This window comes from Poromitra crassiceps, assembly GCF_964638095.1.
Source record: "Poromitra crassiceps genome assembly, chromosome: 7".
In the NCBI taxonomy this organism is placed as follows: Eukaryota; Metazoa; Chordata; class Actinopteri; order Beryciformes; family Melamphaidae; genus Poromitra; species Poromitra crassiceps.
Genome location: NC_139628.1, coordinates 41,843,482 through 41,858,481, shown reverse-complemented (window position 1 = coordinate 41,858,481; position 15,000 = coordinate 41,843,482). Strand labels below are relative to the sequence as shown.

Sequence of the window (15,000 nt, the reverse complement as noted above, 5' to 3'; positions counted from 1 at the left end):
TGCACACACACACACCACGCGTGTATCGTACTGTCCTTTAGAAGAGAGTTAGCTTTCCATGTGAGTATGTAGGGCTGTGGCGATTCACTTATCTCCCGATTCGATACTATCACGATTCTTGGGTGCCGATTCGATTTATATTGCGATTCTTAAGTATTGCGATTCTACGATTATTGCGATTCGATATTACGATTTATTGCGATTTTTGTTTATTTTTTTCTTTTATTTTTTCAGTTTGTTTGCTTTTTTACACTAGATTAGAACATGGGAAAAGTTTAATCATACACTAGAGACTGTATATTATATATCATGAGTAGGGCTGGGCGATATAGTTAAAAACAGGGGCAGACTGGGATCATAATTCAGGCCGGGCATTAGATACCAAGCAGGCCAGGCCGATATGGGCCAACGCGCGTGAAATTTGGGCCGTTTGAAGCCCAATTTGGGCCGTTTGAAGCCAGATTTGGGCCGTTTGAAGTCCAATTTTACAATGAGATGCACCCACTTTAACCCTGAAGTGTAATTATTACTTCATTCACTAACTAATAAAGTAATAAAACCACTAGTAAACCAGTAGGCGGCGCCTGGCCTGCTGTTCAGTGAGTGGCCTGACTGCAAGCACAATTTTCTTTTTTTTCTTTTTTTTGCGATTATCGATTCTGGAATAAAAGATTGATTCAAAAAATCGTGACATTAAAAATCGTGACATTAAAAATCGCGATACTTAGGTGAATCGATTTCCCCCCCCACCCCTATGAGTATGTTAATAATGCCACTGACAGAGCAGGCCGTTTTTAAATTGATATTTGATGTTGTGCAAATCTCTTCTTACATTTACTTTGCTGTGACTTCATCGGATATTAACGCTCTACCATGCGTGTTCAGCACTGGCCTTCTGGCTGTCATCCCCTCATCCGCCCACCCATCTCTCTCTTTATTCATAATTGAAAAGGGGCTAAATGACTAGTTGAAAAGGCCAACCCGAAAGCTCAGGCAAAAAACAATCAAACAAAGCATGGACACTGTGTCACCCTGCTATAGTTCATGTTTGCATTATAAGTAGAGGGCCAGTATTGGCTCAGAATACACATTTGATGCTAATACAGTCGGTGTGAAAAAGAAGACGTTGCATTCTAGATTTCCCTTTTGTTGTCCCTTGCACCTGCTTCATTACAGCGTTGTGCAGTAATGGTGATGTATCTATGTATGTATAGATTTATGTATCTATGTATGTATGTGTGATTTTGATGGTTTCTTGCAATGCACGATAGAAAGTAATAAGCTCTCTCTCCCTTCCTACCTCCTTCAGTCCTTCTCTAGCTCTCCGCCACATCTCTCCCTGTGTATCCCTGTGTATCCCTGTGTATCCCTGTGTATCGCACATGTAAAAGGACAAGTAAATAGAGTGTTGCACTTCTCAATGCCTAGGCCGAGTTGATCATTTGTGTGAGAGCCGTGGGCCCTATAGACGCTGTGGCGCTGCTAAAATGCATGGTCTCTACAGGCCTGAGGGTGGAATACAATGAATTGTCTTTAACGAGCGTCTATTGTCACGTTTACGGATGTTTGGGGGCTGCAGATTGCCATATGTGCAAAGGGGAGAAGGGGGCCGGACTGTTGTATTAAAATTGTAATTGTACCTGTGAGGGCTGGCTGCACTCTAGATACTGTTATTGTTGTGTGTGTGCGTGTGCGTGTGCGTGTGCGTGCAGGGTTACGCTTGTGTTTGTGTTTGTGGGTGTGTGTGTGGGTAGGCGTGGGGATTTATGGTTATTTTAGTTACTTTTTCATATGGTTGGAGATATTTGGTGCAGGATGACTTTAAAAATGCTGGGTATAATGCCACTGATTTCCCAATTCGATACGATTCCGATACACAATTCAATTTGATTTCCGACATGATGCGATTCGGTATCGATATTTCAGTCACAATGCCAATTTTGCTGGGATATGAAAGAGATTCTCAAAAAACCAATACTGTACCTTACAAGGAACCTTCGAACCTTGTGTAGTGTGTTATTAAAAATATCAATGTTTATAGATGTTTTAGAGATATAGATGTTTTGCGATGAGAACCAAACTACGTGAGTCTTAACAGGGTTAAAGCTGCAGTCATCCACGGGAAAATACATTATATTTAAAGATTGATATTGAGATTTATGAATCGATATCAGATAATATCAAATAAATCAATATAATTATCAATGTGTAATGGATTTTCTTTTAAACCCAGTCCTCCTCACTACCCTCTCTCTCGCTCTCGCTTTCTCCCTCTCTCTCCCCCACACCCTCCTCCCTTCTCGCTCTCCCTCCCAGGGGAACGGAGGAGGTGTTCCAGGCCTTGGAGGACAACCAGGTGACCCTGTCCACCATGAAGGCGTCCCGACTCGTCAAGGCCTTTGAGCGGGACGTGGACCGCTGGGAGCGCTGCCTCTCCCTGGTGCTGGAGGTCATCGAGATGATCCTCACCGTGCAGCGCCAGTGGATGTACCTGGAGGTATGCAAGACACAGGACATATACACATACACTGTAGGACAACATTACACAGATAAGAGTTTTAAATGTCAACGAGCAATACGTGCTAAAACATCAAACCCTTTCCCGTAGGGCTGCGCAATATATCGATATCATGATATGAGACTAGATATCGTCTTAGATTTTGGAATTCGTAATATTGTGATATGGCCTAAGTGTCAACCTTTTTCTGCTTCTAAAGGCTGCATTATAGTAAAGTGATTTAATTTTTTGAATTTACAAGACTGTTAGCTGTTCTAGCTATGCTAGCTGTTCTATTATTTGCTTTTACCAACTGAGTCATTATATCTATGTTACTGATGATTATTCAAAAATATCATTGTGTAAATATTTTGTGAAAGCACTAAGTTGCAACTGAACGTTTAGCCCACTTCGTAGAAAATACAGAGACATACTGTATATCATTTATCACCATTCAGCCTAAAAGTATTGAGATAGGATTTTTGGTCCATATCACCCAGCCCTAGTTTCCAGGCATTCATAAGAATGAAAGATAGTCAGATACGCAAAGAGGAATGCAGGAGTTGTGTGACAATTTGCAGCAAAAATATTTATTCAAAAGTTTCATTTTCAGAATTATGCTTCCTTTGATTAAGTAGATACCGCTCAATAAACCACTTTATGATTGTATTTGTGGAGAATGATTTAGTCAACTGCTGTGCACGGCGATGAAGTCTGACAACAACACACATGTCCCTGTGTTTACCTGCCGTGGCAGATGTACTGCTCCCTGATATGATATCTCATATTGAAACAGTGCATTTCTATTCCATTACACAGACCTTGCATATTGTTAGGGGTCAGTGAAGTAATCCATAACAAAACGTTGATTTGCACGCATTACAAACAAACAGATCCACCAAACATGCTGTGAGCCCTCTATAATCTGCCCAGCGGTCTCCTAAAGCACATTTGCTCACTTTAGCTCTGATGATTCTGTATAAACAGGACGATGGTCTGAAGTGTTTTAGCAACATTCTTGCGTGTGCTTGTTTTGTGAACGCCACCTGGAGCAGGTTAAGGAAGGTTGCCTGGCCTTATCTCTCTGTCTCGGCCATCTGGTTCTGTTTCTCTCTTCCCTTCTCATCACTCCTTTTTCACCTCTCTCCTCATCTCTCTCTTTCTCTCTCTCTCTCTCTCTCTCCCTGTCTTTCTCCATCTCTTGTGTCCGTCCTTCACCCCCCAAGAACATCTTCCAGGGAAAGGACATCAGGGAGCGGCTGCCTCGCGAGTCCAAAGAGTTCGATGACATCAACTCCAGTTGGAGAACCATCATGGAGCGACTCCACAAGGATAACAATGCCCTGCGGGGGACACACCATCCCGGTATAACAATACCTCCGTCATGTTACTGTGAACGCCATTCACAACCCTTACTGCTCTTTCTGCCATGGGGTAGAAGTCTGTCTGTGATACAACTCTGCTCAGTTAATAGTAGACACCAGCTGATCCAATTTAATGTCGCTCATCGTCTTCACTATTCTGAGCATGAGTTGCACAAGGTTTCCCCTCTGTCTCACCACTGCGTGACAGGTGTCAGAGGGCACTCACTGACAGGATTCTGGGCCAAAATATTTGATTGGCAGTCTAAGGCTGACAGAATAACCCTTCAGCCAGAGGCGGAGCTCGCCATCTTTGGCTGCTCGGAGACCTCTCTGAACTTCCCTACAGCTGTGCAATAGTCTCTGACACAGGGGAAAACTAATTCTGAAGGCATGGAAGTCCCCCTCTTCACCTTCTTTTCAATTGTGGTTGACGAACATGATCTCTGTTACAGTATGTGGATGGAGAGAGTCAGTTTCCTGAGGACCAACTCACTTAAAAAAAAAAAAAATCAACTATCTGGAACCCATTTCTACCCTACCTCGATGTTATGAATGTGTGGGTGTGTGTGGGAAGGGATTTTGCACACCATCGGATAGTTACCCTGTATCAGTAATGTGCCTGTATTGAATGAATGAATGGTATAAAAAAATCACTTGTTTAAAAGTTTTTCCGCATTTGAATTCCTGAGATAAGTTGAAGCGATGTCCGCCTCTCCCCGCCGTCTCCCAGGCCTGCTGGAGAAGCTGGCGGAGATGAGCGCCAAGCTGGAGGAGATCCAGAAGGCCCTGGACATGTACCTGGAGACCAAGAGGCAGATCTTCCCCAGGTTCTACTTCCTGTCCAACGACGACCTGCTGCAGATCCTGGGACAGTCGCACAACCCCAGCGCCATGCAGCCACACCTCAAGAAGTGCTTCGACAACATCAACAGCCTGCGCATCGGAAAGGCAGGGAGACACGCACACACACACACACACACACACACACACACACACACACACACACACACACACACACACACACGTACATGTGTACATTGAGGACACAACAGTAGACAGCTGTATGGGCGTCCGGGTAGTGCAGCAGTAGATTCCCTGCCTACCAACATGAGGGTCACAGGTTCGAGCCCCCGTGTTACTTTCGGTCGAGCGCCCATACACGTACAATTGGCCGTGCCTGCGACTGGGAAGCTGGACAGTAGACAGCTGTTATTTCTCTTAAACAGTCGTTTCACTTGACTTGTTTCCGATGCAGTTTCATTATTTTCAGCAATTTTCTATAAACATGTGCCAATATCTTTGGACAAGGCACATTTTCATACTCAGTCCTACACTAAATGACTTGTGAGATGGATATTTATTGCGCTGTACGAAAATCTTATATGGCAGGAATTGATGTGGTTCTGCATCCGAAGGCTTCGTTTATTGAGCGTGTGTGCGTAGGACTGCTGATCTCGCCCCGTTTCAGCATTTTACATACTGATGAATCAGATTTTCAGGATGAAGTGGCCTGTACTACCAGATCAGCTGTTATTTTATATGTATTTATATATATATATTTTTTTTTATGAACTTTTATGCCTGATCCACTACACAGGGTCATCCAAAGTAAGGCACCTAGGCCATATTTGGCCACAAAAGTTATTTTGTCTCCCCCAAGCATTCCAGAAAATAATGAAATGGAGTAGCAGTTTAATCAAAGACTCCATTAAATAGCATCTAAAAGTAAAAGTCATCTAAAAAGTAATGGGAGTTCATTTCGTGGGGACTGTAGAGTGATGTTGAAATCATTACTTTTCATATTCGTAAATAATCAATGTCTAATGGGTGTATTTTTTGCGACCTATGTTGCCTTTTGGGTCTCGGCCCTTCATGTGAAAAACCTCGGGCACTCCTGCACCTCAGTTTCACTTTCTCAGATCATAATCAGCCGGTGACGGGGACTGGACTAGAGAGTCCAGATCAGCAGTGCTACCTCTCCTGACACAGCCTGACACAAATAGGCCAATGCACAAAGATGCCAATGGACACGCGCGCACGCACATACACACATACACACGCGTGCACTCACACACACACACACACACACACACACACACACACACACACACACACACACACACACACACACACACACACACACACACACACACACACACAGGAGACAGGAGAGAGCTCTCACTCTGTATGTCTTGTGCAGGTGGGGACCAGAGGCCAGTCAGAGGCCAGTGGGATGTTCTCTGCTGACGGGGAGTTTATCGAGTTCACCCAGCCAGTGCTACTGGACAGACCTGTGGAGGTACAGTGAGGAGGAGGAGGACGATGGTGATGAAAACTGCTGGAGGGACCTATGGATTTACAATGATGATAAAAATGATCATTCCCTGACTATTGGTGCTTCCTCAAAATATTTTTAACCATCAGTAATGTGGATATAATGACTCAGTGGGTAAAGGCAAATAATAGAACAGCTAGAACTGTACAATAAGTTAAGAAAATAACATCACTTTACTGTAATATAGCCTGAAAAAAACCTGAAAAAGCCAACACTTATGCCATATCAACACACTGTATTACGACATCCAACTCTAGTCTAGTTTCATATCACAGTATAGATATAATATCGATATATTGTCCAGCCCTAGGCGGCGTCATGCTGATAGATAGATCTAACTGTAATGACGATGATGATGAAAACGATGAAGACTACAGCGATGAACACCCTCTCCTCCTCTGTGCGTCCAGGCCTGGCTGTGTGAGGTGGAGAGGGCCATGCGGAGCACGCTGAAGGACTGTCTGAAGAACTGCCGCGTAGCTCTGAAGAAGATGACCGAGCACAGAGACAAATGGCTCAGAGATTGGCCAGGACAGGTACATTTGTCTTTGCCTTTCTTGCGTTTGATCTCTCACTCTGCCTTCGCTTCTCCACCCGCCTGACACGCTGACAATGCTGACTGACTGCCCCATGCTCTTTTCTTACTGTCTCTTAAGGTCATCATAAATGGGCTACATTTTAAACCAGCGCAATTTGACCAATTTTTAGACCAATTGTATGACCAATTTGATGTCCAGTATTTTTTTGCCATTGCACTTGCACGTATATAGCCTGCTGTGCTGTTCACAGTCGCTCGGGCCAATTTACAAATCCTCAGTACGGTAAATCATCACTGCTGGGGGGCAATCTTGCCCTTCTCTATTGCCTCAGATTGTTGATTTCTCATCACCCTTGGTCTCCGTGTGCTTGAAAATAAATCAACATAACAAATTGCAATTTTTACAATAACCAGCGTACTTGCAGTTGTCGTCAATCAGTCTCACTTGGATTGTGAATGTGATAACTCACTCGAAGGTGCACAATCTCTGCTTTCCTTGACTTCAAATGTACAGTACATTCTGGCATTTGCAGAGTGTCATTAAATGATGACATTTTGAAAATGACAGTAATCAAATGTCCCAACACACAAACTGAAAACGCGGTAGTGTGGTTCTTTGACCTGGCTTGAATGTGTTTTCTTTCTATTTTAGATGCTGATCACAGCCAGTCAGATCCAGTGGACCACTGACGTCACTAAATCTCTCATCACCGGCAAGGAGAGAGCTGACAAGTCTGCCCTGAAGTCCATGAAGAAGAAACAGGTTCAAAGAACTGTTAAATTCACAACTTGTGTGGAAAAAATAATTTGCTCCTCACTTTTGGGAGTGAACTTGCCAATCAGTAACTATATCCGTCCAATCCGTCTCATCAAAAGTCAGGCTGCTGTTTTACCAGCGTGCCACCACATTCCATACTGTACAATGCTCTTGCCTGTTGATTCCACAAATCCAATATTAATCTTCTGATGAATGAACAGATTTAATGGGAAGTTTCAATATTTTCTCATTGATCTGATAAATTGACTGCAGGCTCCTGGCTGCAAGTAAGTGGAAATGAAACTATTTTAAAATCTTCCTTTTCAAAGTGCCATATTACACATTTCATATTATTGCCACAGCGTGTGGAACTCCCTGCATGAGATATTGAAAGAGATTACAAAGGCTAAGAGAGAAACCGGCACAACATTCCCCAAACTTTCCATATATCTGTCGGCCTCCCTCAGGTGTCCATGCTCCGGCGCTACTCCGAGGCTATCCGTGGCAACCTGTCCAAAATCCTGCGGCTGAAGATCGTAGCGCTGGTCACCGTGGAGGTTCACGCACGCGATGTCATCGATAAGCTGGCCAAGGCTGGATGCAGTGACGTCAACGCCTTCGACTGGCTCTGCCAGCTGCGCCTGTACTGGGAGAAGGTATGCACAGGTTGTGGTGAGGCAGAAACCCAGGAAATGAAGACGGAATGGGGAGGAGGAAGATGAAGAGGGAAGCTGGGAAATGGAGAGGAAGGACAGACAGGGCAATGCTTCAGTCAGGACCATCAGTGGAGGATAAGATAGACTCATTTTCACCAGGCTCACACAGTGGCTTCAGTTCTCAATTGATTCAGGTCCTCTGCCTCTTAGAACCTCCACGGACCTGCAATACAAATTGAAGCACCTGCTCCACTGGTCCCCAGTGGACCTTCTCTAGTCATCCTCACCCATATGTACAGTACAGTATGAGCACATCACCATACTGTACTGTACTGTACTGTACTGTGCGCTCTTTGGCGAACACTTTTCACCACATCAAGCACTACCACGAGTGTATAAATTGATGAGTATGGGTGGCCCCCTACAGTACCTGTAACATTGACATTGTTGCCATGTTTGCCATTGCCATGCAAGTGCCATGCTCTATCCTCTATTGAGCTACACATTCACTCCAGCCTATTCCAATCCACACTGCCTACGAGCTAGCTCTCTGATGTTCACTAAAGTGATCAGTGGGCCCTTGAGGATGGGAGCTCAAACAGTAGTCTGTCTGCTATTCCGACTCTACCTGAGCCTTTTGATTGTGAGCGCTGTGTGAAGTTCCCTCTGAAATTCTCTCTCTTGCATCCCCATTCTGTTACCTTTTATCAAGTGAATTAAAACATACTGTACAATCACCCTATGTTCTTTGTTCTAATATGTTGTAAACACACTTTGAAGACATAGCTATGGATATTAGGGGTGGGTGTGTGCGTGTGCATGCATGCGCGCACATGCCTGGGTGTGTGGGTAGAAGCAGCCTGGCCTACATTTACAAGACTTAAACTGTCGGCCTGCACAATTATCTGAACCCTGAAGAAAATGGTTTCAAATCTGTGAATATGCTCAGGCCTTTAACATCACGCGCTCCATTCCTAGGCTCACCCGCTGCACAGGCTCGCCCGCCCTGCAGGTCGCCGAGCTGGCCCTGCAGCTCGCATACGCAGCTCGCCCACAGCGGCCGAGCCTGCTCTATGACATCACGGATGACATCACTGATGACAGAATAGCACTATTGTATCTAAGCTGAAGGTATATCTGGTGTTTGAGCAGTGGTTTATGTAATGTTTAAATGGACTAGCTGCTAATTCAGTTACATAGGACAACTTTTATCCAACCATAGAAGAGATTTTTTTATTGTGGCTGTCCTTGTAATTCAGTTTGATCCCTTCTTTTTTTTTTTTTTTTTTACAGGAAGTGGTTGTTGCTTTTCACTTTGTGATTTGAATGAGGGCTGTAAAAGATCGCATTGCGGAGGAAATAGATGATCAAACTTTTCCTTGCTACTCTTTCTGCCCCTGCTACTCAAACACATTTCTGTTTAAAAGTTGAAAGCATTGGTGTGATGGAACAGATGAATAGCTTTGGCCCTCTCAATAGTTTGTGACAGTGAAAGAAATGCATGAAAAGAAGACTGGAGCATGCTCGCCCCTCTCTCTGCTTCAGCTTTTTTCACCATAGAATCACCCTTTCTCACTCAGCTCAACCACTTATTGCTTCGCTGGCCTGTCAAAGGCCAGCAAGAGACGAGTTTTGGAGTCGGAAAAAGACACGCAAAAAAACACCCACTCACCTTCTCAGTTCCCTTTTCCGTCTCTTCTCCCAACAGGACATGGATGACTGCATAATCCGACAGACCACCACGCACTTTAAGTACGGCTACGAGTACCTGGGGAACTCTGGACGGCTCGTCATTACCCCACTCACTGACAGGTCCCTATCACTCACTCAGTCAATCAATGCCCCACCAACCAGCGCACAAACATATCCATCAGCTTGTCACATGTCAGTCAATGAATGAAAAAATCAGTGTTTGGATTGTGCCAATTCAGTTTGCCTAAGCCATTTTTGTAAATCAGACGCAGAGATACTGTAGTATCAGGTAGCAGCATCACATCTTTGACATAACAGAGTCCCTGTATCAGCGTTGAGTATCAGACACTCTCGTGACACTCCCATTCTGCAGATCCAGGACAGATTTGCGCTGTGATTAGCATCATGCATAATTACTAAATTCCATTAGAGCAGACAGAAGCTAGCGCTAGCATTGTGTCAGTATCATCACTACTGTAGCTAACACCTCGGCTGTGTAGACACATTGTCAAAAAAGGATTACAGCTATTATTGGATGAATTAGACCTGTGCAATATTACTTCACAACGGAGACCATCTCACGCACATTTTTCTAAACGAAACCTAGCAAGGACAATAATAAAGCCAAGAGGCTTTTTTCTCCCATCTTGGTCCTTATATGGTCATAACTGTTGATATGCAAATCGTATAGGTATTGTCCCTTTGTTCTGTTTATACAATCATGGTTTTTTACAATTGATACAGAATAAATTAAAGTAAGAGTTCTTGAGTCAGAGATTCGGCTTACTTGAATATATTTAATATGACTTAAGGTCTCATGAGAGGAAGAGAATGCCACTAGTACAATGGGCAGAGATAGATTTTCTTCAAAGGGGAAGAGATGGTCGCATAAGGTGCATTGACGCACACGGTGAGCTGACATCATAATAGATCAGTTGATGCAGAGGCATAGTTACAGTACAGGAAGTTGATGCAGAGGCATAGTTACAGTACAGTACAGGAAGTTGATGCAGAGGCATAGTTACAGTACAGGAAGTTGATGCAGAGGCATAGTTACAGTACAGTACAGGAAGTTGATGCAGGGGCATAGTTACAGTACAGTACAGGAAGTTGATGCAGAGGCATAGTTACAGTACAGTACAGTACAGGAAGTTGATGCAGAGGCATAGTTACAGTACAGGAAGTTGATGCAGGGGCATAGTTACAGTACAGTACAGGAAGTTGATGCAGAGGCATAGTTACAGTACAGTACAGTACAGGAAGTTGATGCAGAGGCATAGTTACAGTACAGGAAGTTGATGCAGGGGCATAGTTACAGTACAGTACAGGAAGTTGATGCAGGGGCATAGTTACAGTACAGTACAGGAAGTTGATGCAGAGGCATAGTTACAGTACAGGAAGTTGATGCAGGGGCATAGTTACAGTACAGTACAGGAAGTTGATGCAGAGGCATAGTTACAGTACAGGAAGTTGATGCAGAGGCATAGTTACAGTACAGTACAGGAAGTTGATGCAGAGGCATAGTTACAGTACAGGAAGTTGATGCAGGGGCATAGTTACAGTACAGGAAGTTGATGCAGAGGCATAGTTACAGTACAGGAAGTTGATGCAGAGGCATAGTTACAGTACAGGAAGTTGATGCAGGGGCATAGTTACAGTACAGGAAGTTGATGCAGAGGCATAGTTACAGTACAGGAAGTTGATGCAGGGGCATAGTTACAGTACAGTACAGGAAGTTGATGCAGAGGCATAGTTACAGTACAGTACAGGAAGTTGATGCAGAGGCATAGTTACAGTACAGGAAGTTGATGCAGAGGCATAGTTACAGTACAGTACAGGAAGTTGATGCAGAGGCATAGTTACAGTACATTACAGGAAGTTGATGCAGAGGCATAGTTACAGTACAGGAAGTTGATGCAGAGGCATAGTTACAGTACAGTACAGGAAGTTGATGCAGGGGCATAGTTACAGTACAGTACAGGAAGTTGATGCAGGGGCATAGTTACAGTACAGTACAGGAAGTTGATGCAGAGGCATAGTTACAGTACAGGAAGTTGATGCAGAGGCATAGTTACAGTACAGGAAGTTGATGCAGAGGCATAGTTACAGTACAGTACAGGAAGTTGATGCAGAGGCATAGTTACAGTACAGTACAGGAAGTGTGAAAGCCAACCTTTCCGAACCACATTGACAACACACAGAGCAAGGATACACTGCAGGCACAGTTGATGATGCAAGTGCACTCTGTTCCGTTCCCGAGTGCGGAAGAAATGTAATGTGAAAGCTAACCAGCGGGGGAGAGGGGAGGGGGGGGGGGGGGGGCAATCGTTCCCAGTGTGAAAGCAGCCTCGGTCTCCCAGGTAATGGTGGCCACAGTACAGGACGGGTGCAGAACAGGACATTGTTACACAGCATGCACCTGATGATGCAAATTATGAGGGTTTGCCTCTGTCCAGGTGCTACATGACCCTGATCACACTATGCTCTATCTGCCTCTGTCCAGGTGCTACATGACCCTGACCACACTATGCTCTATCTGCCTCTGTCCAGGTGCTACATGACCCTGACCACACTATGCTCTATCTGCCTCTGTCCAGGTGCTACATGACCCTGACCACACTATGCTCTATCTGCCTCTGTCCAGGTGCTACATGACCCTGACCACTGCGCTCCATATGCACCGGGGGGGTTCTCCCAAAGGCCCGGCCGGCACTGGCAAGACGGAGACGGTCAAGGACCTGGGCAAGGCTCTGGGCATGTACGTCATCGTAGTCAACTGCTCTGAGGGACTCGACTACAAATCCATGGGCCGCATGTATTCCGGTCTGGCACAGGTACGCATGTACTCCGGTCTGGCACAGGTACGCATGTACTCCGGTCTGGCACAGGTACGCATGTATTCCGGTCTGGCACAGGTACGCATGTACTCCGGTCTGGCACAGGGCCGCATGTACTCCGGTCTGGCACAGGTACGCATGTACTCCGGTCTGGCACGGGTACGCATGTACTCCGGTCTGGCACGGGTACGGAGGACGAGGACGAGGAGGAGGAGGAGGAGGAGGAAGACAGCCATCCAAATGATGTTAATGCTAATGATATTAACCTCATTGAAAAGTGCTGTACTGCTGCTCATAACCTTGTGCGAGGATATATTGATTCAGCATGCCCTTCAATATGTCTGAATACACAATTATGCAGTCTGTGTGTGTGTGTGTGTGTGTGTGTGTGTGTGTGTGTGTGTGTGTGTGTGTGTGTGTGTCTGTGTGTGTGTGTGTGTGTGCGCGTGCGTGCGTGCATGTGTGAGTGAGAGAGAGAGAGTTGACCATGTTTCCACCATGGGCAGTTTTGTCTGTGTTGGTGAGCTCGTGTATGTTAATACAAGATAAGCCAAAGTAAGCCAAACTGGTTTATTATGCAGCTAGGGGCTAATTAGACTGCAGAAAATAACTTTTCTGTTTATATCTAAGATTACATGTGTGTCCAGACATAAATTCATGAGGATTTTTCCCTGTGGCTCTCTGTTTAATTAAATTATCATTTTGGATGCATCTTCTCCCCCCCCCCCCCCACAAACCAGACGGGGGCGTGGGGCTGCTTTGACGAGTTTAATCGCATCAACATCGAGGTGTTGTCGGTGGTGGCTCAGCAGATCCTCTCCATCCTGTCCGCCCTGTCCGCCGGACTCACCAACTTCCACTTTGACGGACAGGACATACGCCTGGTCTGGTCCTGTGGCATCTTCATCACCATGAACCCAGGTGGGTCAGCACACACCCACACACACTGTTTGCAGCAGTTTGTGATTGATGAAGTGTGACTAACCCCCAAAACACCTTTTTTCAGCTTTTAACCAATATACAGTATATGGCTTGGGGTTGTGTGTGATGGATTCTGGTCAAAATCTCCACATTTGAGACCAATCTGTTACAATTTTACAAAGTGTATCATTTTCAGGCAGCAAAGTGCCCTCTATGGGCTCAAACCTGCTTTTTTTCTCCTCTCCAAAATGCCCAAAATGTGGTTGTCTGTTACAAGGGGGGCCAACCCCCCCCTTTCCCACTCATGTGAAAAATGTTTTTTTTCGTGTGATCATTACTGTAGTTCACACCAGAGCCATAAATAGGAGAGTTGCAACATCTCCAATCACTCCAATGGACCCGTTTTTAGCGCGAGCCCTTTAACACTGCAAGGCATTGTGGGTAATCGGCTACTGCGGCTAATGTTAGCGGCTAGTTAGTTATGTTACATGGCAGTAAAACGCCACTGAATGACCAAATTGGTATAACTTTTAACCATTTCGAGTAACACTGTTTCCATACGGACCACCAACGTTGGTTAGTTGTTTATAACGTGGCTATATTTATAACATACTCTATCTCTGATATACTCTGATATAACGTTTTCTACCCCCTATTCGGGGAAAGTGTCATGGTGCCGTTTCTGGATTATTTTTCCGGTCTGAACCAATCAATGGTCTGAACACACAGCCAAAGAGAGTAGTGAGACAAGAGGAGATGCTCTTCTGCTTCTTTTCTTTGTTTTTTTTTAATCAAGCAGCATGGCGTTTTGTCATCTGGGGGGGGTAAGTCCCCCTTTAACGACTTCTCTTCAACTACATTTGTGATTCTCCCCAGGCTACGCCGGTCGCACTGAGCTGCCAGACAACCTCAAGTCCATGTTCAGGCCTATCTCCATGGTGGTGCCTGACTCCACTCTCATCGCCGAGATTACCCTGTTTGGAGAGGGCTTCAGCAACTGCAAGGTAGCACCGGACGGCGAAGTTTTATACTGCCAGTAAACAATACTGGAAGAAAATGAATCAAATTAAGCCTAGATTGAATAACTATATCATTTTTAGAGCAACGTTTCAAAATCGTGCTACATACTGTTGGTAAAGACAATAGATAGTAGGATGTTCCCATTGCAAATGAATTGAATGCATTCACCTGTTACAGTATCAATACCAGCAGTGCTTTCTCTTAATGAAAAATCAAACATACTACTGATTTCTCCCTCCCTGTCATTGGTATCTGTTGCTTCAACCAGCTAAGTGCTCTAGTCCGCTGATGACTAGAGCAGGGGTCATCTGCTGTGTAAGTGCAACGTTTTTAATGAGTTTTATCAGTCCTAGATTATGAAGAAGTGTGCGTCCATCTGTCTT

At 44.8% G+C, this 15,000-nt stretch overlaps 1 protein-coding gene across 1 annotated transcript in view; it reads left to right on the top strand.

Annotated features, from left to right (window-relative positions):
• Positions 1-15,000, top strand: part of dnah2 (dynein, axonemal, heavy chain 2) — a gene marked incomplete at both ends in the record, with an annotated part of 313,900 nt that overhangs the window by 150,281 nt on the left and 148,619 nt on the right. The window contains 11 exons of the mRNA XM_083640125.1: positions 2,317-2,497; positions 3,724-3,862; positions 4,592-4,809; positions 6,062-6,160; positions 6,607-6,732; positions 7,387-7,497; positions 7,959-8,147; positions 9,856-9,959; positions 12,484-12,673; positions 13,417-13,597; positions 14,474-14,601. Of these exons, the coding sequence (XP_083496251.1) occupies positions 2,317-2,497; positions 3,724-3,862; positions 4,592-4,809; positions 6,062-6,160; positions 6,607-6,732; positions 7,387-7,497; positions 7,959-8,147; positions 9,856-9,959; positions 12,484-12,673; positions 13,417-13,597; positions 14,474-14,601 (1,666 nt within the window). The remainder of the gene's footprint in view (positions 1-2,316; positions 2,498-3,723; positions 3,863-4,591; positions 4,810-6,061; positions 6,161-6,606; positions 6,733-7,386; positions 7,498-7,958; positions 8,148-9,855; positions 9,960-12,483; positions 12,674-13,416; positions 13,598-14,473; positions 14,602-15,000) is intronic.